A 27,523-nucleotide genomic window follows, 5' to 3' on the forward strand; every position below is an offset into this window, starting at 1 on the left:
CACAGTGTCGCCGACAGGTGGTGTGTGTGCTGCATGCATAACAACGACAATACACACTGTACCTTGCTATATTAGCCACCAAGAAGCTTCTTAACGTTAGCCAACAAATAAAACTACAATTGTTAAAATTTGGAAAATGACAGCCAGTGCAGGGAACTGACGAAAGCATTCTCTATGAACAGTCCGTACCGCGTGGATTATTTGATTTCAGTCCGTCTTTGAATTAAAACGAGGTAAGTAAAATGGCGGATAGCTAACGTTAACATCAAGGGAGTTTGCCATTGAAGCCGCTTTTCTGGGTTAGCTGTCAAGACACTTGTTAGTGTCACCAATAGTCATACCTATAGAAATACTAGTTCATCAGAATGTGCTATAGTCAAGATAGTTACCAACTGCAGCCTCTGTGTGTTTCCAGTTTGTGTTATATGTGCTAGTGGTCCAGTTAGCCAGCTACAGCTAACGGTAATACTAGCTAAGCTAGTTTCTTATGGTGTATCAAAACACTGGCGCGAAGTGTAATCGCAGTTGTGGGAGCCCGGTATTAATTAATTAGAGCGTTGATGTCTGTGGCCAAGATCACATTATCAATAGATTTAGCTCACATTAGCCTGAGAACTGCTTGGCCGTCGTAAAAACGACGGCACGTCAGGAGGAGATGAGAGCCGATAGCAGACTCAGCCTCCCAAACATCTGTGGTTGTTTGTATTTCGGAAGTATACAACTGCGCGTGTCACAACTGCGGTATGATTAAATTGTTTCAAATTACGAGTAACGATGCAGTTTACCGACACGGTGGACAGTAATACAAGCGAAAGACAATTGTGCTCATCAGTAGCTAACGTTTTATTGAGACACTGAAATCCGTACAGTATGCATATCCATTTATGGCGTTCAGAGCCTAGGGACAAGCCCCTAGTCTGCTCAGGAAAAGCCGTGTCATGTTTACTGGGATTTCCACTTACAGTATGTTCTATTGTATAAGAGCGGTCCGCAGTTTCCCCTTTTCTCTGAAAGTATCTGCTGTAAACGTAAAGTTACGCAGAAAGTTGTGAAACAGACGCGATCACATGCATTTTTTCTTTTTTCTTAAAAAAATGTTCATTAAGTAACACATTCCTAAGTATCTGTTTTAAAGTGTTAGAGCTGGGAGACAAAATCACTTATTTTCAGCTCCGAATAACAGCTGTGTTGGAGATACAAGTGTAGTTTGCAAGTTGTAAAGTGGAGAGTGAAAGTGAGTCTGGGGAAAACACACCCCTTAAGCTTGGAAAGCTTTTTTTTGAGAATGGCCACTAACAAGATGTATTACTTAACTTTGCCAGTGTATTATCTTCAGTTAATTAATTAATGTGATATACATGTTTTTATGCCCCCCCCCCCCCCTTTTTTTTTAAGAAGATGGTTTGAAGAGGCCTAAGAGGCTTCTTTGTATTACTTTTTTGCTCAATTATCCAAGGAGAGGTCACAAGTCATGACATCTTAGAATCTGGACCCAGCAAATTTGGAGCATTTTGAACCAGTAGTGCAGTCAAACAAGCATTTCCTCTTGCATTTCTCAGTCTTAAAAACACAGATGTCATTAAAAATAGTTCCATGTGTCCCAGTAAACTGCAACAGTGCGACACAGTCAGTGTGCGCACTACTGGGGTCTCAGTCATCTGAAATATTTTCTTAGCAGCTACCATGCAGCAACCAGAATCCAGCCCCTAGTTGTCAAAAAGATTAATCTGCAATTTCATGTATTACTTAATAGTTTGCTGTAGTACTGTCAAGTGATCCACAACAAATAGACTTTTTTTGCTAAGCCTAACAGCCCTTGATAGTGGTAATAAACATGGCAAGTGCAGAGGTTTGGTATTGCTGATGTGCTTATGTGGAGCCTGGATGGGTGGATTTCTTATTTTGATGTCAATGTGTAATTTTTATCTTGCTGCTTCAGCTGGATAAATCACATTAATTGGTCTTACAACTGGCATCAAAACATATTATTGTTGTCTAAATGTCAATGGACTAATTAGCTAGATAGATCTAGCTGACTCGCGAACGAACATGGTGCATCCCAGGTTGAGATAAGTGGCTCTGTTACACGCTCTCTGCTTTCCCCATTGCATAGCTAACATTATTACTATGTCTGTCAGCAGGTTTGGCTCACATTTTAACATACTGTAGCCGCGTTCCATTGCCGATATCTTGTGTTTGCGTTTACAACCTGCATACCATGCATTAACACGCATTTATGCAGATAAGTTATCTGGATACAGATAATCAGATTTAAATAGGTTATTAAAGCTTTGTGTGCCCTGACAGTGACACAACCACGCTCTCGTCATGCCCTTCAATATTAGTTTCGACAAAAAGTGTGAATCAGTTGGTACTACTATGATTACAATGATTAATCTTACCACGAAATGTGGGAAGAGTTTCATCTCAGCCACAACTATGTGCAGTATGACTAAACTAATAGCAAACAAAATGTACTTTTCATGAGCACGTTAAAAAATAACTGTAGGCTAGAAGGAATTGTGTGTTGAAGACTTCTTTGACTTTGGGCTCACATGAAATGGTTAAGAAGACTATTAGTATGACCCATATATGAGCAATGTAAATGGAGTTCATTAAGTCCAATCAAGGTGTATTTATCAAACAACATTTGTAAGGATAAAATTTTGAGGGTTTAAAATAACAACTTTTTTTTTTTTGCTTTTGTTTATTAAGTTTACCAATTACAATAAAGGTTAGAATAATGTTGAATTCTTCATAATAATTTTCTAACAGATAAATATTGGCCACAGGGATATGTGAATGTTGTCTTATTTGTTGATAGGATGTAAGTTGAAAAGTCACATATTTTGGTGAATCCTTGACGGAACTGCACAGTAACAGTAAAACCTCAAAACACAGAGGAGGGAACATCATGGTTTGTGGCTGGTTTTCTACTTTAGTATAGACCAGTGATAATGAAATCGAATCAAGAACTTCTCTTGAATGCTTGGCAAGTTGTTCACGACCTTAAATCATTATAAAAATGGTTATACATTTTTTGTCTTGGCCAAAGTCTTACTCTTACCCAGTTAAGATGATGCATGAGTGAAAAAGGTCCCGGTCCTGTAAAGCAGCAGTCCCCAACCCCCGTGTTTGGTACCGGGCCTCGAGAGTTGAAAATTTGTGTGAAAATTATTTTTTTTGGGTACTGGTTTTATTTTGTTGTATTTATCCAGGACACCTTAAAGGCCGGTCCGTGAAAATATTGTCGGGCATAAAGCAGTCCGTGGCGCAAAAAAGGTCGGGGACCGCTGCTGTAAAGTATCTCTGAAACATTGCTGAAGTCTCTAAACCAGAAACATCTGATGGAGTTTATAGCTGATAAAGGCAGTTCTACAGGTCACTCAAATCAGTGCTTGTTTTGTGAATGGCTATACAGAGTTAAATAACAACATGTAAAGTCCAACTGTAACTTAGAAAAAACATTTATAAGTAATCTATGCAGAAGGAAATCCCGGCCTTTTCAAAGGATTTATTAACATTTTCTTGAAACAGCAGGGGTTTACATAAGATTATTTTGACTGTCCGGGGTTTTTTTTTTTTGCTTCATTCATTTCATTTTTTAATAATTATGTTCTTTTTCTTTTTCATGTGCTATTATAAAGGTATATCCTTGCTCAGCACCCAGAGCAGTAAGAGCACCTACTCCAGCAGATCCAGAAAATGTTAAAGAAATGATAGCAGCGCAGGACTCGCACACTGAGTTTCTGTTTCCTCAGTAAGTAGAACAACATGGAAGTGTTACTGTAAGGTTTTTATGTCCTTCAATGTTTATTTTGTATGTATGCACTGATGATATTTGAGATCGTTTTTGCTATGCTTGTGTTACTTTTTGCAGTTGTATTAAATACTAATAATAATTACTAATAAATCCATGTGTTATGCACAGAGAGGCAGAATCTCAGTTGTCTTCAGATACTGACCTTGAGGATCCCGATGGCAAAAATGCGAAGACAGGAAAGGGCGTGGTATGTTTTCCTGACTTTCTTATCTTGGGCACTGTGCTGAGAAGCACTTTTAACATTGTCTGTTATCTGGCTTCACTTACTCCGACATCAGCGATCAGGCAAAGCAGTCACGTGAAAGTGGTTAGAAATTTAAAAGTGTTAGTCAACCCAGGGTTATAATCAGTCTCTCTAAGAGCACCTCCACATGAATGGGATGACTGTAGCGCATGAACGATCACAGATATTGAGAAGTCTGCTGACAACAGAGCGGCTGCTGTTAGAAAGGAAAATAAAACTATAATAACAGGAAACTGTTAAGTGGTTACACACCTAATACAGACTTAAAGTAACACAGTTATTGCGCAGAAACGTGTTGTGTGAGTGCATGTGAGAGGAAAAGTGCTGTAAGGCTGGAAAATACCTACAGTATAAATAAAGTTTAGCCAATTTGAAGCAAGAAAGGGAAAATTGGCAAAAATGCAGACTGTGTAAGTAAACAGTTAGTCAGACAGATTATAGCCATTGTTGTTATTATTATTAATGTTTTGATAATGATAATGCAAATAATAAATTTTTATTTAATTTGATTAAATTTGTAGTTGTTTTATTTTTGCAATTACATAACAATTATATTATAATTGTAATTTTATTGTATAATATTAACTACTAATTGTAATTAGTAATAAATAAACTATCTAATTAAGTTATAAGGTTTTTTTTGGGGGTTTTTTTTCAGATAATTGATTGGTTATTGGATTGTGATTTTGTACCTGTTGATTTCTCATTTCAAACACCATTAGTTACTATGTACTCCAGTAGGAAGTGAACCACCTTCTTAAAAGCCAGAGTGAAACCTGGAAAAGCCCAAATCCTGCCTTGTAGTACAGGCCTCGGTTTATGTGCAGTCATGGTCACACGCAGGCTTGCAGTATGTCCAGCATACACTGAGTAGAAATCAGTAAAACATCCTCACTGGTTTCCCGCTATCACAATGCTAATACATAGTCAAAAAAGTTTATATCATGCAGCAGCTACGTTTGATAAGAAAATAAGTCTGTTTCATCTCTGCATCAAATGTCTGTAATGTGATTTAGTTCCGTTTTTCTAATGCACAGTAACCAGATAAGCTATTGAGTATAGAGGCACACTGATGCAGTGTATGATAACAGAAGAACATCTTTCTCCTCATTAGGCAGCCAAGAAAGGGAAGAAGGCGCTTGGAGACAAGGCCAAAGGTGGTGGAGCTGGGAGGGTCACTGGTCCCGGCTGGGTGAATGGCCACCATCAGGAGAATGGAATGGAGAACATGACCTTGTTTGAGGTGGTTAAAATGGGGAAGAGCGCCACACAGGTGGGTGCACGGATTCTAATTTTCAATCAGTAACAATATGTAGCCTGGTTTAGTGTCTGTGGTTCTCATTTTTTGAATACTTAATCCATAAAGCTTGATTTATATTACTGTATTAAACCTTTGCTATAGCTGCTGTATTTCTGAGGGTGGGCATTTCAAGCTTACAACACACTCTATGCAGTGAACTTCATTTCTGTTTATTTTTTAAAGGAGTGCCACACAAGACTTATTGACAGCTTTTTTTTTTCTTTACATCTGACCTGATTTCCTTGAACCTTATGCATTGCGGTTAGAAGCAGGTTCTGTTTCTGTTTTTGTTCAGTAGTGGCTGCTAAAAAAACTAGGTGTATTACTGCTGCCTCCTGGTGGTAATACTGGACAAACAGGGTTTTTTTTGTTTTTTTTTTAAATTAAAAGATAACCTAATGACTACTCGAATAGTCAAAAATATTACCCACGCCTGTTGTGCATCGATACATTAACTACACATGGCAGCAACTCAATTCACCGAAAGGCAGCATATTGATTAGCACAAAGATAATACCATTAAACAAAATGTAATAGACTGTAGCTTGATGTTAATGCAATAGCTAGTATTCTTTCAACATAGACATTAGCGTAGCTCTGATAATCTGTTTTATCATCATCATCATTTATTTATTTATATAGCACTTTAAAAACACACCTGGTAGACCAAAGTGCTGTACAATACTAATATGCACATAGTAATAAAAGCAGACATAGCAATAAAGTTAAAAAAACAGTAAAAATAAAAAATAAAAAAAATAAATAAAATAAAATAAAATAAAATATGGCTCAGTCATTTCAGGACTCTGCTCTGCTCTGCGTTTTACTAAACGTAACAGTTGTTCAAAATGTAATAGGCCCAAGTCAAACATGATCAGCTCAGTTTCACTCGTAAAGTCAGACCGATGCAGGCTCCTCAGCGTACAAGTGCAAACGGCAATGACAGCCACCATGGCATAAGCTCCTCTTAGTTATGGCTGGATCAGGTGACCCTGAATTCTCCCTTAGTTACTTTGCGTCTAAGCTGCTAGGGGCTTCCCATGATGCAGTATTAAGTGTTTCTTCTTTACTCCCCCTCCCCTTTTTTTTTTCACACTTCCTGTGTGGTTATATACCCACCCTCCCCCCTTAACCATTAGTTATTCATCTTTGGCCATGTTCAACAGTGTGTCTTTGTCCTGTCCCCTCACCCCCGACCTTCCACTTGAGGTTTCTTTCTGTTAATAGGGAGTTTTTCCTTCCCACTGTCACCACATGTTTGCTCATATGGGGTCTTTTGATTGTTGGGGTTTTCTCTGTATTAACATATGTTGTTTTTTTTTTACTTTACAATATAAACCGCCTTGACGTGCTTGTGGTGATTTGACATTATATAAATAAAACTGAATTGAATTGCGGGGATTCAGCACAACTATAAATCAAGCTTAATGGATTAAGAGGAGTCAACAAAGCATGCTCTCTAAGGAATGTTTTCAAAGTTATATTTTAGTTAGAAGTGTAAATAATTATGTGATAATTTTGTGAGTGTGCTTCCCTTTCCAGTCTGTGGTTGATGACTGGATTGAGGCATACAAACATGACAGGGACACCACTCTTTTGGACTTAATCAACTTCTTCATTCAGTGCTCTGGCTGTAAAGGTAGTTTTCCTACTTGTATTGTCTAAATGTGCAGCATGTTGGGTGCCTGAAAGCCCATTCACACGCTCAATTTTGCTGTATTAGGTGCTGTGAGTGGAGAGATGTTCAGACATATGCAGAACTCGGAAATCATCCGGAAAATGACAGAGGAGTTTGATGAGGTGATGTAGGCTCTGTTTCAATACAACGTATTTTAAAGAACCACACCAGCATGGGAGATGTTTTTAATCTGGCCTGAAACAAATGTAATACTTGGGACCCCAATCTGATTATCTCTGTGCTGTACAGGACAGCGGCGACTATCCATTAACCCTCTCAGGACCACAGTGGAAGAAATTCAGGATAAACTTCTGCGACTTCATTGCGGTTCTGGTGCGACAGTGTCAGTACAGCATCATTTATGACGAGTATATGATGGACACAATCATCTCGCTACTCACCGGCCTGTCTGACTCACAGGTCAGGGCCTTTAGACACACAAGCACACTAGCAGGTCAGTTTTATTGTGGATTTTGTCTCCATCCTGCACGCCCATGCTGCTGTTATCTGACAGCAGTTGTTCCTACACGTATGTGTTTTAAACATTGTTGTCTCTGCCAGCCATGAAGTTGATGACAGCCTTGGTGAACGTGGCTCTGAACCTAAGCATCAATATGGACAACACACAGAGACAGTATGAGGCAGAAAGGAACAAGGTCATTGCTAAGAGGGCCAATGATAGGTTGGAGCTACTGTTACAGAAGCGCAAAGAGGTAAGAAGAAAGATAAGTTGTCAAGCATTCAACCCAGCGTTGATGTTGGAGTGTAATACAGCAACACGTCAGTGGGTGTGAGCGTTGTTTAACTCTGTCATTTAAATTTTTCACTCTATATATAAATTGACTGGGGGGGGCATGCTGCTGATTGTATTTGCCCCTTCATGTGCAGGTATGCCATACAGGTGTAGCCTTTTCTGCCTTTGTGTCTCTGGAGAATAGACTCAGTCACTACTGATTTATTTAAAGCCCCATCCCTAACCAGCTATAACCTAAAATTATGACTTTGTTTACCATTCCGTGGCCTTGTAATTCACTCTGTTTATTTTAGCTCATTATTTTATTGATATTTTTAGCGCAGCCACAGAAACATACTTCTCTCTTTCCAACAGCTGCTTCAGGGTCTTAATGCAGGCAGACTAACATCGCCTCTTGAAGGCCGAATCCCTGTGACTGCCGCTTTCCCTTCAATGCATGTCGTATTAGTCATGGTTAATTTAGAAAGACATCATGTTCAATCACGGTTTCCTTTTCTCTCACAGTTTGTCAGTGCTGTAATGACACGTCATTGGCCACTGGATTAAAACAGTGTGTTTTTTCACCAACACTTTTCGTTGCCTCTCCGCATCAGTTCAGATGACATCTGGAAATTCTACAGTTAGAAAAAGTTGGGGGCTTTTTAGACTTGTGATTGCATGGGCTGTTATTAAATTCAGAGGAGGGTGGCTGCGCTTAATGGCAACTTACAAAGTGTCAGTTATGACGTTATATGAATCTGACGACACGTCTCCTGGTGAATTGTTTAAAATGAGTGATTTTTACCATTACACATTTTATGATTAGTTACAAAAGACTGTTGAATCTCACTTTGAGATCTTGTGAATGTCTCACAGAAGCGGTATGAAAGATTTAGTGTAAAACTGAACTATTACTGCATAAGGCCACTGATCCAAATCTGAAATGATAAGACTGTATCATTTCAGATGATAAGACAATAAGCACATTGAACAGGACTGGTTCTTTTTATTTTGAGTTCATTCTACATAAACTGTCCTTTCTAGTTCACAAAATGCATATACATCCAGTATTTCTGGTTTACCTTTAACAATGGTAACAAATAGTGGATGAAATCTGTAAAAAATCCAAGCATAGAACAATACCAACCGTGATCTTGGACTTTCAGGGAGTTTTTGTTCAATTAATTTCAAAAACCTTCTGTTTATCTTTTAGCTTCAAGAAAATCAAGATGAAATTGAAAACATGATGAATGCAATCTTCAAGGGAGTGTTTGTTCACAGATATCGGTAAGTAAATCCTTAAGCGATAAGGAATTCCCCCAGATTATTATGGTAAATGGCAACCAGACTGTGTGCTGAATGTAAGATTTCATCACGGGCTTCTTATCACTTTTGAGTTTGTGCAACAAGAAGCAGACAGAACAGAGTTCATTTAGAGTGTTTTGGCACCCTCTAGTGCAAAATCAATGTTAATACAAGCATGAGTTCATTATTCACAATGAACCTTCTTCAGTGCTGTTTACAGCTGCCAGGTCTGTTAAAGGCCCGTTTACTAAATTTAGTGAATTCTCTTTGTTTTTGCCAGCGATGCCATTGCTGAAATCAGAGCCATTTGTATTGAGGAAATAGGAGTGTGGATGAAGCTGTACAGTGACGCCTTCCTTAATGACAGCTACCTAAAGTATGTTGGCTGGACAATGCATGACAAGGTGAGTTTATGGAAAAAACTTGTGTTATGGAAGAAGATATTAAAGCCCACATCTTAAATCTTAGATTTCTGAGAGTCAGCGTATGTAGTAGTACCAGAGGTGACACAGTCAGTATAATTGAGATAAGCATCAATATAATTAATAACAACTTTTAAAAAAATGTACTCGGCAAGTAGGTTATCCCAGCCTATGTATGAAACTGGCTTCAAACCATATTATTCTCCCTGCTCCTTCTCATGAGAATTTGATGAACTCAGAATCTTCTTTTTCTAGTTTAGGAATATTAGTACCAGCTTATCGTCACTTCATGTCAACAGTCAGTTTTTTGAGGACCACTTTTCTGAAAAAACGCAACGCATTCGTTCTGTACATAGGTTACCTGTCATGTTTGTACACAACACGTTCAGTTTGTAGCACCCTCTATCCAGAAAATCTCCCATTTGTTAAAGCCTATTACCGTAATTCCCGGACTACAGAGCACACCTGATTAAAAGCCGCATGCTCTAATTTTAGAAAGAAAATCAATTATGTGCTTGTACAGGCTGCACCGGATTTTAAGCCGTATGCGTTTTACTTGTAATATGAGATATTTACACAGAAATATTACACGTGACGATTTTTAACGTTTAATTTAATCCGTAAGGTAACATAAACAAACAACATTACAACGTCTCTTAACAACTGGTAAAAATATATACCGTATATATACTACTTATCAGTTTTATTGGTCTGCTGTTACCAGGCAAAATGTTTTTGGCCGCATGAAAAAAAATATGCATTAGCCGCATGTCAGTATAAGCTGCAGTGTTCACAGTGTGGGGAAAAAGATGCGGCTTATGATCCGAAAACTACGGTAGTTAAAATTTGAAGTCCAGAGCTCCTGCTACCATTTTCTTTCAGCTAGAGGGCTTTTATTCCAAACACCTCCAATCACTAGACTTATCCAGAGTTTAGATGGGTGCTCCAGTCTTGAGCTTATGCCTTCACTTGGCTCACATTGAAAGCAGGTGGGTATTTTATGAGGTGTACTTGCTTTTCTTGTTCAGCCACTTGTGCTGGGTGAGAAAGATGCCTGGTACAGACTTCCTGTTTGGTGGAAATCGTCTGCCTGTGAGAATCCTATTTGATGCTGAAAGACACCCTCATGTCTTGCTGCTATGTCCCATGTTTGTTTTATTATTGCTGGTCCTCACGCATTTTTATTACCTCTACATAGACTTTTCATGTAACTGCATTTCAAAATGTTTGGATTGCAAACAGCTGTCTAAGAGAAATCAATCTAAAACCTGCTTATAACTTCACTTAACTTGCCTCTAGGGGTGCATTATAAGCAATTTTAACTGGAATAGTGGCAGAGTAACACAGGCATTCAGATTTCACGAGTATTTAATGCATTTCTGCTACGACTGCAGCAAGGTGAAGTGCGTCTGAAGTGCCTGACTGCCCTGCAAGGCCTGTTCTACAACAGAGAACTCAGCACTCGGCTGGAACTCTTCACAAGCCGCTTCAAGGTAAGTAAGCATTACTAGAAATGTAGATGCCTCTTGGATATCATTGCATAGATGTAAATGTTTGATAAAGATAAAATAGTACCATTTGGCCATCATCATACCCGCAACTAATATTATGGAGATCTGACATTTTCTCTCACTGACAGGATCGCATTGTTTCTATGACTCTGGATAAGGAGTATGATGTTGCAGTGCAAGCTATTAAACTTCTGACACTTGTCCTACAGTGAGTAATCTCGCCTCCTCAAATTTCCATTTAATTTTGTGCCACAGCATGTGATTATTAGGACATGTTTTAATTCAACACGACAGCAGATGTCAACATTTTCTTCAGACAAGTGTGTTATTTTTCTTAGTGTGCATTTATGTTTTCTTCCTAATTCTGAAAGCTATTGTGATTAAAATTTTTACAAATCATGTAAATAACAATGATAATTCTCAGTGTTTGTTTTTCTTAATCAAAAATCCAATAATCACAAAGAGTTATTTTTGCTTTTCATGTAACAGGAGTAGTGATGAGGTTCTGACAGCAGAGGACTGTGAGAGTGTTTATCATCTGGTTTACTCGGCACATCGACCCATCGCCATCGCAGCGGGGGAGTTCCTGTTCAAAAAGTATGTGTTTTTCTGAAGTTTTGAAAGAGATGTAATTGAATCACCAGCTTGAATGAATGTTATCTATTCAAAATATTTTAGTGCCAGTAATAAAACTGACAGAAACATTCCAGGGATTGGCTTATTGTGTAAACAGGCTCTTTGATTCAGCCTGAGTCTGGTTGGCACTGCATAGCGAGCAACATTCATGGGAAGCACACTAAGCTCCAAGAAAGGAGGGAGAGGAGGAAGGGCTTAAAGGAATATTCCACCCTGCTCTCGGCTCGGAAGGTGGCTCTGAATTTTTTTTTTGCTGGCTCCTTGTTATTACAAAAGCAAAATAATGCTTGCGTGAAGGCCAGCTTAAGTGTAAACTCCATTAGATTCCATAAAGGAGACACAGGAAATATGCATGAGATATTTGTCCCACCTCCTTTCCTAAAGAGGCTGAAAACGTTCATTTAGCCTGTTTTTCATACGTGTATTAAACTGCTTTTTCTTTGGTTGATTGAAGGTTGTTTAGCCATCGAGGTCCTGAGGAGGAGGGATTACCCAGGAGGGGCAGGCAGAGCCTCAACGGCAGCCTGATCAAGACTACTGTGTTCTTCTTCTTGGAGAGTGAGGTGACCAGGCTTTTATGTCAGCCCTGTGCCCCTGCTTTGCAGAAATGGCAGTTTCAACTGAAACGTGTCAATCATTAATTATTCTTAAGATTGGATTAAATAATTAAATACGAATCAGAACTGTGCATACATCTATTGCAAGGCACTGGAGATTTCTGTTTTTTGGCTCAAAGAGAATAAAAAAATAACAGAAATGTATTATCTGTGTTTAAATAGATTATTTCATTTCATTACAATTCACATTCCATTTTTTACAGCTCCATGAACATGGGGCCTACTTAGTGGATAGCCTGTGGGAGTGTGCGTCAGAGCTGCTAAAGGACTGGGAGACTATGATCAGCTTGTTGCTGGATGAGCCAATGCCAGGAGAGGAAGGTAAGGAAGCGCTGTCTCAGAACGAGGTTTTTAGTGAGGAAAATGAATCTTTTTGCCACTCTATTACTTATTTGTTGTACTTTTACTCTAATTTGTGCTTCTCTTAGAAGGCAAGTCTTTTCATTAGATACTTGGTAACATTCTTTATGGGGGGTTTTTTGGGTTTTTTTTTTTTTTTAGCTCTAAACGATCGTCAGGAGACAGCCCTGGTTGAAATCATGCTCTGTGCCATTCGGCAGGCTTGCGAATGTCATCCTCCTGTAGGCAGAGGCACGGGGAAGAGGGTGAGTGTCAAGCCGTCATGCTTGAGATAGAAAGGATTAACTTATCTCCTTGAATGATTTCGTGTTGACTGTGCTGTCGGGGTTTTGTGCATGGAAAAGGTCCTGACTGCAAAAGAAAAGAAAACACAGCTGGATGATCGGACACGAGTCACAGAGATGTTTGCAGTTGCTTTGCCTCTGTTATTGGCAAAGGTGAGTGATTCAGAGTTCTCAGAGTTCATTATTTCATCAGGTTCAATATTCATGAAATAAGCCTGACTGCGTTCCCTTTTGTTTTTGTAGTACTGCGTTGATATTGATAAGGTGACCAATTTGCTACAGATACCAAAGTTCTTTGATCTTGACATCTACACAACTGGGCGGTTAGAAAAGGTTTGCGAGTTGTTTGTTTTAAAGCTTGTTTTACAGCTGAAGTGCATTGTATGTGCTGCTGGTGAAACAATGTTATGTTCTTTCAATTAGCATTTAGACGCACTGTTGCGACAAATCTGGGAAGTTGTGGATAAGCACACAGACACTGAGGTCCTGGAGGCCTGCTCTACCACCTACCACTATCTCTGCAACGAGGAGTTCACCATCTTCAACCGTGTGGACATCGCCCGCTCCCAGCTTCTTGACGAGCTTGTAGACAAGTTTAATAGACTCCTGGAGGACTTCCTGCAAGAGGTAGGTGCTGTAAGGCGTTTATCTGTGTGGATTATTTTAAAGGATGCTCGCAGGAGTAGAGGCAAATATCTGAGATTTCAGCATATGATCTCTTGTTTGTCAGGGTGAAGAACCTGATGAGGATGATGCTTACCAGGTTCTATCCACACTTAAGAAGATCACCACTTTCCACAAGTAAAAGCAGTTCATGGAAACTGTTTCAGTTTTTGATTTGAACACATTACTTGTTAAAAATCTTACGTTTCTGTTTTCTCATATTGGGTTAAGATGTCAGTGACAGCATGCATGCATATTAAATGTTATAGATTTAATGTACATTTCTGCTTTCAGTGCACACGACCTCACTAAGTGGGATCTCTTCACCAGCAACTACAGGCTACTCAACACAGGTCTACAGAATGGCGATATGCCTGAACAGGTATTACAGTGTCATCCCCAAAATCCTACAAATGGAGTTAATCAGGGTGTTTACATTCCTATATGTTACTTGAGTTACAGGTGATGTGAGGGATAATTTGGAAAGAATCATTGATCATATATACTCACCAGCCACTTTGTTAAATATATCTTGCTAGTACCCAGTTGGACCCCTTTTGTGCTTTCAATTTGTGTCATAGATTGAACAAGGTGCTTTAAGCATACCTCGGAGATTTTGGTCAATATTGCCATGATAGCATCACAGAGATGCTGCACATCTATGATGTGGCTCTCCCCTCCTACCACATTCCAAAGTTGCTCTGTTGGTTTCAGATATGGTGACTGGAGGTCATTTGAGTACAGTGAACTCATTGTCATGTTCAAGAACCCAGTTTGAGGTGGTTTGAGATTTGTGATGTGGTGCTTCAACATGTCATCAGAAGATTGTACACTGTGGTCATCAAGGGATGGACATAGGGTGCAACAATGCTCATGCAGGCTTTAGTGTTTAAATTATGCTCAGTTAATAATAAGGGTCCCAAACTGTGCCCAGAAAGTGTCCCCCACACTTTTATATCACTGCCACCATTATGAACAGTTGATACAAGGCAGAATGGATCCATGATTGCATGTTGTTGACATCAAATTCTGACCCTACCTTCCCAGTGATGTAGCAGAATCGGACAGCCAGCATTTTTCCACTCTTCTATTGTCTAGTCTTGGTCAGCCTCTGTGAACCGTAGCCCCAATTTCCTGCTTGCAACTTAAAGGGGTGTTGTGGTCTTCTGCTTGCTGTAGTCCATCTACTTCAAGGCTCGATATGTGGTTGAGTTACTGTTGCTTTCTTCTTTCGGCTCCAAACACTCTGGCCATCCTGACCTGGCATCAACAAAGCATTTTGTTGCCCAGAGAACTGCTGTTCAGTGGACATTTACTCTCTCTTTCAAACAATTTTCTATAAACCCAGAGTCTGAGTCTAGCACTAATGACCGTGCCACATTCAAAGTCACTTAAATTGCCTCTGTTCCTCATTCTTATGCTCCTTTTGAACTTCACCTGGTTGTCATGACCATGTCTACATGCCAAAATATAACGAGTTGATGCTATGTGACTGGCTGATTAGATATTTGTATTAAGGAGCAGTCGAACAAGTGTACCTAACAAAGTGGTGAATGCGTGACAGAAAATAAAAACAGAAAAAATAGATGATTATATGAATAATTCTTTTGTGTATTTAAAAAGAAATAGCAAGCACAAATGAACCTTGACATGTCTTAATAATTACTGAACATCGAACTCTTTTAAAATTTAGAGTCAAGCTTTCAAAATAAAGTTACGATTAACCAAGTTAGTACAGTTCAAGTAAACTAGAATTACCCTCTGAGTGACCTGTTAAGTTCATGTTAAAATACTGAATGTGCAGTTTATCTATTCTGCTTGATTTTTGTTCCTCTCAGATTGTGGTTCATGCAATGCAGTGCACACATTACATCATCCTGTGGCATCTAGCGAAGGTTTCAGATGGCACTTCAGTAAAGGTACTGTTCACATTTTGGGGATATTTGGCAAAATACATGTAATAACATTTCTGTGCCTACATTTCCCAAATAAATATGATTGGCAGTGTATCACAGTTTGAAAGTATCCTTCCGCCTGTGTCACAGTAAATTCTCTCTGTAGTTACATTTGGACACCATGTATATGCAGATCTAAAGTAGGAGTTACATGTTTTTACTTTGTTTTGCTTACAACACTTCCCAGTCTGATTGCAGTTTTCTGTCAAGCTTTATAAATAGAGTTATACATTTCTTAATGCCTGGGTAATACAGGTACAATGTTACTTTGAAAGGGTTTTACTAACTGAACCTTTACTCCTCTCAGGGTGACATGGTGACCTTGAGAAAGCAAATGCGAGCTTTCTGTTTAATGTGTCAGCGCTACATAAACACCATCAACAACGCAGTCAAAGAGCAGGTGAGGATTTTGATGAGTCAGATAATTTTTATTTATTTATTTTTATTTCCTTTTTCGTTTTTTCAGCGCAACTGAAAATTTCTGTGGTCAGCATTTCCATATATGCTCAAGTGTTGTGTTTATTCCAGGCCTTCACTATACTGTGTGATCTGCTACTGATCTTCAGTCACCAAATTATGTCTTCAGGCCGGGAACAGTTGGAGTCTCTGGTCTATTCGCCAGACTCTTCTTTGCAGGCAGAGCTGCTCAACTTCATCCTGGATCATGTTTTCATTGATCAGGATGATGACAACAGCACAGGTCAGAAAACACTACCCTGTTTTATATGAACCTACCACACTCTGTTTAAAGAAGGAACATGACTTTTTATAAATTTTTCATTTTTTTAGATGGACAACAAGATGATGAAGCCAGTAAAATTGAAGCTCTACATAAGAGGAGAAACCTTCTTGCTGCCTATTGCAAATTAATCATTTACAATGTTGTGGAAATAAACACCGGAGCAGATATATTTAAACAGTACATGAGGGTAGGTCTAAATCCTGTAGAGATCATAACGAAATCATCCAGCCCTGTTGTTTTAGTTAACAGTATTTCTCCTGTTTCTCCTCAGTATTACAACGATTATGGAGATATTATCAAGGAAACAATGAGTAAGACGAGACAAATCGACAAAATCCAGTGTGCAAAGACGCTCATATTGAGCCTGCAAAAGGTATGACATGTGAAACAGATGGATGGTCACTAATGTGTAAAACATACTTGTTGCTGATATTATGATGAGACCAGGTTTGCCGCTGTTCAGGAGACACAGATGAATTGTCTTAACACATAGATAAGGAAGCGCCTTTTGTCTCTGTACTGTCAGTAAGCAGCCAGGCTGTCCTTGAGATCCAGCATCATCATCACTTAGATCATCATACTGCTGGAAGCCCGATATAGTCTTTTCGGGCCTCCTCAAATAGCGATACCTCACCAAATAGAAGAGATAAAAGAGTCAGTCCCAAAATCCTTTATTTGCATTTTAGTCTGGAAAAAATCTTCTCAGGGTCTTCAGAGGCTTTTAATTACTAAAATCAGACAAACAGTATTTGAAACCTCTTTTGCAGTTGTTCAATGACATGTTGTCTGAACTCGGCTTCAATTTCGACCGCTCATCATCAGCCTTCTGCGGCATAAAAGAGCTCGCCCGACGCTTCTCATTGACGTTTGGTTTGGATCAGCTGAAGACCAGAGAGGCTATTGCCATGTTACATAAGTAAGTCATTTCCCTAACCCAAACATCATTTGCTCTAATGAACAGGAACTTTCATATGTCATGTCTTGTTTGTTTATTTTAGAGACGGGATTGAGTTTGCCTTTAAAGAGCCAAGTCCCCAAGGAGAAGGAAGTCCACCGCTTAATTTAGCATTTTTGGATATCCTGAGTGAGTTCTCTAGCAAACTAATTCGACAGGACAAGAGGACAGTGTAAGTTTGCGGCACGATGAGTAATGTGAGCATGAAAATGATGAGAACCTCTAAAAAGACTCTAATGTTTACTGTCATTTCGCTTTTTGCAGTCACATGTACTTGGAGCGATTCATGACATTTCAGATGGCCCTGCAGAGAGAAGACTGCTGGCTGCCTCTCATCTCATACAGAAATTCTCTGCAGGCTGGAGCAGATGACGACACTATGTCTGTAATTAGTGGGATCAGCAGTCGAGGCTCCACTGTCAGGAGTAAGAAATCCAAGCCAGCCACTGCCAGCAAAAGAAAATTGCCTGAAGGTGAGCATTGCTGGTGTACTTTGGTGGACCATTTATTTTATCTACCACAGCAACCGATCTGCAGCATCAGGGGTCGGCAACCTTTCTGATTATGAGTGCCATCTAAAATTTCCTCAGAAGTCAATGTGCCATATGACTGCATTAGCAATAAATTTAATAATGCTCTATAGTAACAGTTACACACTATATAGAACCACTTTATAGAATTATATTTGTTCGCAGATGTTGGCAGCTATCAGCGAATAGTCATCAGCTATTTTGAAACAAAAAAGACACTCTTTATCCATAACAGCAAATGAAGTGCACAACAGAAAGTGCAAATGCTATTTATGGTTTCCTCACAACAATGATAAGAAAAATAAACTGGGTCAGTATGGTATGTTTGTTAATACAGAGATACACATGTTAATCTGATCTCTGGTCTCCCACTCAGAGACACAGGTCTCCGAGTGTCCAGCATTCAGACGGCTACCTGAGGACACTCTTCATGTGAGAGAAAATCTGCTATTTGTACAACCAAATACTGTCAGTAAGGCCTCTGCAATGTTCTGAAGACAGTTAAACTTGTCAGGTAGTGATGTCCAGCAGGTGAAAATGCAAACTCCATTAACGCGCACAGCTATGGATACCAGCTGCGTTCGTAGTTCTGCAAACTTTGACCCCACAGAGTCGAGGTTTTCAGTTCAATCAGCTGCATTTCGATGTTGCATTAACTGGCATTAACTCAGCCAGTTAATCTGAGACAAATCCAGCTGCTCATTAAAGCTTTCTGGTTTGATCAGAAAAGAAAACATTGGTCCATACACCTGAAAGTCCCGAAAATACATTGTGAATTCTGTCTCAGTCTTCGGATGTATACAAGCATTTCCGTGGTGCTGATGCTGCGCTGAGCGGAGAGCTCCTGAGGTATTTGAAGTGTTGGAATGTGAAAATTTCAACATCGCTTGACAAAACTGCCAGCTAGCAACGTCCCTCTCACCAGTAGGCTAAGTAATTTTTAGCCAATTACAAGTTGAATCTGGTACTTGGGGTTGTTAGCTAAGATACTGTCATTAAGAAGCGGCACAACTAACGTTGCACAACCTTCTCAAATTAATTCACTGCATGTCGTGCCCAGGGCTGGACTGGGACAAAAAAATCGGCCCAGGCATTTTGAGTAGAGACCGGCCCACCAGGTATTATAGGAAAAGCCATAAAAACTTTGAATGAAAACAGACGCTGTTGTGACAGTGATGTACAGTCTTATTGGTATATGTATGATTTCTATACATTTTACATCAGATAAAAACTTTGATTGTAGGATTCAGATAATTATTTATTAAAAGCTAGACATTTTAAATGAGAATAAGAAAGAAAAGTATTTCTTTGTGCCCCCCTTTCCCTGTTAATGCCCTGCCTGGCCCCCCTGGCAAAACTTTGCTAGACCCGCCCCTGCACAGTTACCAGCTGTCAGCTATGTAAAAAAAAAAAAAAAAGGATCCTGGTGTTATTTGTCTCTCAGAAACAGTTCATAACTTCCCTTCAACTCATTCATGTCACATAAAAGGAAAACCTGTTTCTCCATCACCTGTTCAGCTCTGATGATTCAGTAAGGACATCTCCTGGTTTCATCTTCATGTTTCCCTCTCACCACATATCCAAACCGACATCCTGACCAGCAGGTTTACAGCTGTGGCTCCAGCAAACATCAGCTGATACTAGAAATTAATAATAAATAAAATCTAACAACAGCTGATCAAGCTTAAACCTGCTGCTGTTGTTTGGCGCAACATCCACTGGTTTCCTGTTTCTGGCGCAAAGTGGGCGATAAACAAACAAGAGAGAAAAGCCGATCAGCTGATCATTGATCAGTTTCATGATTGAAGTAGCAACAGGAGAGGGAGGGGGAGAGGATGAGAAGAAGAGGCAGCTGTGCAGCGCAAACACAGAATAATGAGGTTACTAACCTTATGAATAAAATAAAGTTCACTATTAGTACCATCAAAGCACCCACCCAGCTGTATAGAAACTCCGTCATGCTAGCTAGAACGCAGTACGAGTTATTGTAACTGACTGTAAAAAGTCAGCACAACGAAAATAAACTCCACCTAAACTTGGTTTATATCTGACCCAGATAGACTGCAGGTCATAACTTCTTACCTGAAGTTCAGTTCACCTGACACTCGGACCGGCGGCCGCCTTGGGTCTCTCCTCCTCCTGCCTCCCCTTTCCCTCATCCACCTGCTGGCCTCTGTGGAAGCTCCGCCATAGCCACCACCAAACAACTGAGTTATTTTTACACATCGGCCAGCATCTGGCCAATTCACCACCTTTCATTGTTTATACTGTTACAAAAAAATAAATAAAATCATCGGCCCATAAAAACCAGAAATCACCATGGGCCCACTGGACAAATGCCCGGTATGCCCAATGGCCAGTCCAGCTATGGTTGTGCCATCAGTTTACCCTGGCACGCGTGCCCAGGATTGCCGACCCCTGATCTACATCAAAACAGCTGCTGGTTAGTAGAGTTGTATTTAAGGTGACAACATTTTCTTTGTATTCCATGACTGTCACAGCAGTTTGTTTGCTGTATTTCTTAAAGTCTGCCTGAGATTGAAATAAGGTCTTTCTGTGAGCGAATACGCCGTCATGAATTTGAATACGGTGCAGTATTCACCTTCAAACGTCACACATAAACATAAAAATGCATCTCTCTCTTAGGCACATGTATTTCTCCTAGGATCCTCTTGCAAAATGTTTCATGTTAATTCTCATCACAGCCTGCCACTTTAATAATAAATCAAACAGCTCACTCATTGTTATGGTCACTGCGTGTGTTCAGTAAAATTCAAGGAGTGTAACAAATGATTTTCTCTGGCAGAAGAGAACAGCAGTAGCAGCAGCGATGCGGTTTGGATGAACCGTGAGCAGAATGTGCAAACGCCAGTGATGATGCATTCACCCCATCTAACTTCCACTGTACTGAGGGATCCAAAGAAAATGAGGCCAGAGGACAGCTTCACAGCCACGTTCACCATGCCAGCAGAGCAGCATCCCCATCAACCTGTGCCTCCTCAGCAGCAGCAGCCACACCCTCAACACCAGACTACCATTGATTACAAGTAAAAAATATGTGTATTACATTATTGCATACATGTCTGCAGAGGTCTTAGTTGCAGTACAGTATGTAAAGCCACTTTTTTAAAACTGTGGGAATTATGAAGTAATGAACCCTGTTCCACAGTACCCAGGTTACTTGGATGCTGACACAAAGGCAACAAGCTGAAGCCCGTCAGCAGCAAGAGCGGGTTAGCATGCACTACGCCAAGATGAGGAACCACATGCAGCAAGCAATGTAAGAAGTTCAGCACTTAACTGTTTTTGGCCGAACTTTGAGCCAATAAAGAGTCTGACAAAAAGCATTTTTCTGACGTGTTATTTTTTTGTTATGCGTCACAGTCGTCGAGGCTCTGGGCTCATGGAGGATGATGAGGAGCCAATAGTGGAGGATGTGATGATGTCATCTGAAGACCGCTTGGAAGATATCAATGAGGGCATGGATTTTGACACAATGGACATCGATTTGGTAATTAAAAAAACTAACAAACAATAGTCTACATTTGTCTAGATGCATGTTTAATAATTCCAGTAAGGAAATCCTAGGAAGTTGATTCTGCTGATTTGGACGTGGCATTTTCAGCGGGAGATGAGTAATGAAACGTTTCTCCCACTGAAAATGTAGCATCCAGATGAACTGAACCAAATTAGAGATAATCTGAATCCTGCATTTCTAGCAGAGTAAGCTGGTCATGCCAGTCCTTCCAATAAATAAATAATAAAAGCAAATGTTGATGTTAAAATTAATAATTTTTTTGACTGTATATATTTTTTTCATCTTGTGGAGTATTCTTCTAACTGAGTTGTTATCTTTCAGCCGGCATCAAAGAATCGCAGAGAAAGAACCGAACTGAAGCCAGATTACTTTGATCCATCTTCCATCATGGATGATTCGGTAGGAGTATTCCACTTCTTATAATAACTGATTGATTGATTGATCATACTTTATTCATTCCGAGGGAAATGGGTTAAGGCTGCCAGCTGTGCCAGCGCCGTCTTACCCTTCCGACCATACGTACATTACACAAACATCACATGGGGAAGACAGGTCAGAGAGGTATAACATGGAAAAAGCACAACATGAGGAAAGATGAGGAGAAAAAAATAACTCCCCCCAGACTGAGCTCCAACAGGGAGATCAGTTTGAGAACAGAAAAAAAAAAACACCTCTGCACATAGCACATGAAAAAACTCTTAATACACCAAAGAAACACATGACAAGCAACAGGGATGGGTAAAAGGTGAGAGACAGCCAGTGTAGACAGTGCATCCGGGCCAGCAGCATAAGCGCTGGTCTCCTTGATCCACCGTCAGCATCGGAGGGGAATAAGCGTAGAAGACGTTTGGAGGGGGAGTGGGGATGAGTGTACATCTGCCTGTGTATATATGTCTGTGTGCATGTGTGTGTATGTGTCCAGAGTTCAGCTGAGACAGTGTCCTTCGCCCTGCCAGGCTAAGTAAACAGTCTTCCAGCCAACCCAGGTGGCCTTGCATAGAATGGGAAGAACAGTCTAAACACAGTCCGTATCAGGGTGTTGTTGTTCAGCTCCAGCCTTGAGACCGCAGCTGGCGCCGAAGGGGTATCCGCATGAAGTCAGAGGTGTGGACTCGAGTCACATGACTTGGACTCGAGTCAGACTCGAGTCATTAATTTTATGACTTTAGACTTGACTTGAAAAAATGTTCTAAGACTTGTGACTTGACTTGGACTTTTACACCAATGACTTGGGACTTGAATTGGACTTGAACCGGTTTACTTGAAAAGACTTGATATTTTACCCCAAATATAAAATTTAACATGCATATTATATAGAGATTGAAAATGTGACGTCATTCACGGGTAGAACCGCAAAGGATTCTGGGAACTCGTGGCAAGCGGTACTAGCTCACGCAGGCTTTCAATTAAAATCAGTTATACAGCGATAAAAAGAAACACAAAAATGTCAAGAAGCCGTTGTATTATTAACTGCAATAGCCGGTCGCATGACAGCCACGGGAAGCCGACGGGTAAAGAGATCGGTTGTTATCGGATTACGTCGTTGAAGAGAAATTGTTCGAGCCATGTTTCCGAAGTAACAAAGACGCGACGGATAGCCTGGATTGCAGCCATTCAAAGGTCAAATATAACGTCCCAGAACACTCCAGCTCACAGGTTAGTCTGCTCCAAGCATTTACACGAAGGTCAGTGTTTTTTAGTAGTTAACACGTCATTTTCATAACATAATTGGTGATATAGGTTACAAGCAAGTCTGGCGCTGAACAGAAATTGTCGCGCTATGCTCCTTTGTTTATTGTGCATAAATAGTGAATTGTCCTGACACAATATTGCGTTTCGCTTCTGTTATTATGGTACATTGACAAAAACATATACTTTTATTCACAGGATAAAACAGGTTTTTTGTATCACTAATTGCCCAGTATGATTACAGCATACAGTATTATTGTCACTGCTACATTTCTGTGATGGGTACCAGAAATTATTTCCACTACTAATTAATTACCGTTGAGCTCAAAGGTCCTATTAATAAACGGTTAAGGAATGTGTATTTATGACGACAATTTGTGAGACTGGTAAACTTATGATACGTACGATGGTCTTTCGTTCTACACGGTGCATTTCAAGGTCCTGCACCCATCCGTCGGTAAACTGTACCTGGGCTTGTTGCAGTGACCTGAAGTTACTAAACTTCATGAGTGTGTGCACTCACTCCAAGAACCGTATGCTTATAAATATGCATATAAATATGCTACAATGAGATAGCTGACTTCATCTAACTAGCAAATGTTGTCCAGGCTACGTTGGTGATACAGTTTTTTTTATGTGTATGATATTTTTGTCATGCGATTTTAAAGCTGGTCCTACAAGCGCATCCAAGAATAACATGCAGCTTATCTCAGAACTGTCGGTGAAAATTATTCTTGGAGCTAGGTTTAATTGAGCTGCATTTTAAAGAGGTGCAATTTCACAATTTGTGTATATTTTCTAAGTTCACTATTTTGTCATGTGTTGAGAAAAACACAGATTTTAAAATTACATGGTCTAATATTTACATTTAGCATATAACTGCAACATTATTTTTTCGTTGTTTTTTTTAAAGACTCGAAAGGACTTGAAATTCAAAGTTTCAGACTTGTGACTTGACTCGGACTTTTACACCAGTGACTTGAGACTCAACTCTGACTTGCCTGACATTACTTGAGACTTGACTTGAGACTTGAGGATAAAGACTTGAGACTTACTTGAGACTTGCAAAACAATGACTTGGTCCCACCTCTGCATGAAGTGATGGTGGTTTTTACTTTAGTGCGAACAACTCATATGAATTTCAAAGCTGTTCTAACAGTCCGACACTGGTTTCTCAATCTCCCGTTGGAGAGTCGTGAGCTTCTCCATGATGTTATCAAACTTGCGCTCCGTGATGTTGTCATTCTTGTGCTCAAAGAGCCGATTCTGAGAACTCATGAACGCAGTGCGCTTCTCCAAGATGTGATCCAATTTGCGCTCAGAGGTGTTGTTCCGAGCGAGCCCCTCCAAGATGTAATCCAGTCTTATTCTGAGTATTCACGGCAGCCGTAAGCCTCTCCAAGATCTTATCCGTGCTGCACTCAATGAGCCCATTTTGAGAAACTCACGCCTCGTCCCATCGTTTCAATCCCAGCGGGCAGCCTTGTGGGGGTTTGAACAGCCAGTTCCACTTTGTTAATTCTTCGATAAGCCAGGGCCAAGCCAGCTCCGATCAGCAAGAAACCTGTTATCACGGTTCCGAATAGGTAGATATCTTCAGCACTCAGGCTCACCCGAGCCCAGACTTCTCGTTGAGAAAAAGGGTGTCAATTGTATTCAGGGACCAGTTGATCAAATCAAATCCATAATTCCTCTTTTAGGTTTTAGAGAACAGACTGTGAGAGAGTGTTCCAGGGAAAAGTAATACAAAAAACACGAGACTAGACAAGGACACAAGAGGCTAAGCAGGGAAGCTAAGGGGGAGGAGGAGGAGAGGAGAAAAGTGCGACCGCCTTCGTCAAGAGCAAGAGAGCAAAAAACCCCAAAAAAACCCCTGTTTGAGTGAATGGCCAAGTAAGCATGATAGATCAACGTACAGTTCACGCATGCCTAGCCTTATTTGGTAGAAGTCCATTTTCTTGTTATTTATGACAGTTTGATTAAAGAACCCCAAAGGAGGAACAACTTTAGGTGTAAAAACAACCACATATTTCTCATCTGTTCATACTGTACACTCGATATGTTTGTTTTTATTTGGTTTTGAATTTCTAACACTGCTTTTTTTCTTTCGCCTTTAGGTTCTCAATGTTTCAATGTTTTAATATGAAAAGGACAGCATGTCATCGAACTCCTGGGACGGTGAAATGACTCTTTATAAATGAGAGTGGACTGGACTAGTAGGCTTGTGAGACACCAATGTTTGCCTCTTTAACACTTTGTTAAAACTTAGAAGGAGTGCTTGAGCTTGGATTTGAATTTTATTCTGCTATTTTCACACACCGGATTTTGGTCACACTGCGACAGAGATGTTTCGGTTTTTGTTCAGTCGCCCTAAAAAAACTTGATGCCAGCTATCACTTGGCTACACTTGTTATAATGTGTGAAGCGGTACAGGTACGGATATTGTGTAGCAGTTTGCATGGTGATGGGACAATAACAGGTCAAAATTCAAGTGAATGATGTATACCTTTAAACTCTTTAAGTAGACGAAAAATGTCTGTAAATACATAGCGGCCAATATACAGGGAGGGTGAACACAATTTCATGAACACCAGAAAATATAATAGGCTTGCAGAATAACACTACTGTTTTGATGCTTGTAGTGTTCAGTTATTGTTGAACACTATAATAACCCTGCACTTGGTCACAGAGGTGGTAATTGTGCTGGATGGTCATTTTTAAGCTTTACATCGAGAAACTATCTTAGGTTTAAACGAACCCCCTCTCTGATGCAATCCGGACATACGCTGAACATATAATGTTTCATAATGGCAGCAGTTATTAAATGGCTACTGCGTTATATTGGAAGGGTGTCAGTGGTATTGTTGTTCACCTTCTGAACTTTTAAACTGTAGATTCTGGCATGGCATGTAGCCATATATCAAAACATGTACACAGTAAGTATAATGTGAACTGGCGTGTCATACTGTTTAAAGGCCTTGCCACAAGTTATATATATACAGCATTCTCAGATTTCTTTGTGATGGTATTTTTTAGAGACATGTGTTCTGCTTTTATACCTTCTAGATAACTTTGATTTATAGATATTTTGTAATGACAATCAAATGTAAATTAATGGTTTCTATTAATCATGTTATTTCACATAGAGATTGAAATGATCCTTTTTAAAGGAAATGATTATGTTACTATAGATGTGGCCAGCTGTATTTTCTTTTCGTCTCTCTGTAGCGAACGGGTACAAACGTACCTCATTGCTCAGATGTAGTAATTTGACAAATTGAGGCTGCATCTAAAATTATTTTTTAATGTTGGAAGAAATCACAATGTTGTAAAACTTTGACTCAACCTCAAATATGTAATCTCTCCTATATATATTAACTATTTTTTTCCACTGTATAGTATCTAGTAATATCTAATATTAGAGACATGCCATGATTGCAATCTTTAAAAGAAAGGATTTTTAAAATGGTTGAGAACGATGTGTGTTTGTTTGGTTTTGTTTTGTTTTTTGTATTTGCAGGTGTTCAGAAATAGTTTTTCAAACTGCCAGTTTGGTTGGTTTGCGACTGCTGCGTGTATAAGAGTTATAGAAATATTCTAAATTACAAAGCTTCTAAATTCTTTAGCCAACAATCATAGTATCAGAATTGTATATTATACAGTTACAAATGTGTAATATATTGTGAATCGGTGCTCATTTTATATTTACTGTTTCTTTTTGTGTGAAATTTTGGGGAATTGTCAAAGGAAAAGAATGTAAGTCTTTGACATTAATCTACTAATTTGTAAGTGCACACACAGTGCATTGTTTTTTTTTTCTTTGTTTTACCGTGGATTGTTCCGGTATTTCTTCTGTGTATTGGCCTGGCTGGCAGAATCAGACTTTATGAAAGAAGGTGTAATCATATTGTAGCTGAAAATGAACCTTATTTCCTCAGTGTCACTATAATCTGGAGAATCAAATCATCAGGTCTTAACCCTCCTGTTATGTTGACCCAGAACAGAAGAGATGTCATCTGCATCACTACAGAAAACCAGAAAATCAAAATTATACAAGAAAATTGTAAAATAATCAATGCCAGTGTTTCTGACACTTTTTGGATGAGTACACATGCCCTGGGTCAAATTGACCCAGGAACATAATTGGTGTTCCTGGAAACCAACATAACAAGAGGGTTAAACATTACCACATACATAATAACTTTTCATGTTAGGCAAATGAGAAAAACACATCTTAGACTTGTCTGTAAATTTACATGACTCATGTCATTTTGGAGCTTTTCTGTTTTGCATCAAACTGCTGAAAATGTGCAAACATCTGTACGTTTATACATATTTAAATATTTGCGTATATTAAATTTGTGTTTATATTCTATTTACAAAGTGCCCATTGCATCCTTTACGGTTTGTATTTATGTATGGAGATGTAACATGAACAGAATAAACCCTCTACAACTGTGTGACGACTTAATAACACAGCAATAAATATGATTTGATATGGTATTAGAACACCTGTACTGTAACTATAACTGGCTTTT

At 39.5% G+C, this 27,523-nt stretch overlaps 1 protein-coding gene across 2 annotated transcripts; it reads left to right on the forward strand.

Moving 5' to 3' along the window:
• stag2a (STAG2 cohesin complex component a) lies at positions 1 to 27,445 on the forward strand. 2 transcript variants are annotated; one of them, XM_085420289.1, is made up of 34 exons: positions 1 to 233; positions 3,648 to 3,760; positions 3,932 to 4,010; positions 5,182 to 5,340; positions 6,910 to 7,006; positions 7,091 to 7,167; positions 7,295 to 7,499; positions 7,607 to 7,758; positions 8,992 to 9,065; positions 9,364 to 9,487; positions 10,900 to 10,998; positions 11,145 to 11,224; positions 11,506 to 11,613; positions 12,107 to 12,215; positions 12,473 to 12,590; positions 12,771 to 12,874; positions 12,974 to 13,066; positions 13,157 to 13,246; positions 13,337 to 13,540; positions 13,644 to 13,714; positions 13,871 to 13,958; positions 15,415 to 15,495; positions 15,839 to 15,931; positions 16,060 to 16,231; positions 16,321 to 16,460; positions 16,545 to 16,646; positions 17,041 to 17,189; positions 17,272 to 17,400; positions 17,493 to 17,701; positions 20,565 to 20,805; positions 20,928 to 21,038; positions 21,143 to 21,269; positions 21,618 to 21,695; positions 25,103 to 27,445. In XM_085420289.1, the coding sequence occupies exons 2-34, from the start codon at positions 3,717 to 3,719 to the stop codon at positions 25,124 to 25,126; spliced, it is 3,831 nt and encodes a 1,276-aa protein (XP_085276415.1). In that variant the 5' UTR covers positions 1 to 233; positions 3,648 to 3,716; the 3' UTR covers positions 25,127 to 27,445. The 2 variants fall into 2 exon arrangements, with proteins under 2 accessions (XP_085276415.1, XP_085276416.1); XM_085420290.1 differs by having other exon boundaries at positions 20,568 to 20,805.
• The last annotated feature ends 78 nt before the right edge of the window (positions 27,446 to 27,523 follow it).

This window comes from Rhamphochromis longiceps, linkage group LG10 (assembly GCF_057381845.1).
Source record: "Rhamphochromis longiceps isolate RC_006_pf linkage group LG10, R_longiceps_female_GT1.1, whole genome shotgun sequence".
Classification (NCBI taxonomy): Eukaryota; Metazoa; Chordata; class Actinopteri; order Cichliformes; family Cichlidae; genus Rhamphochromis; species Rhamphochromis longiceps.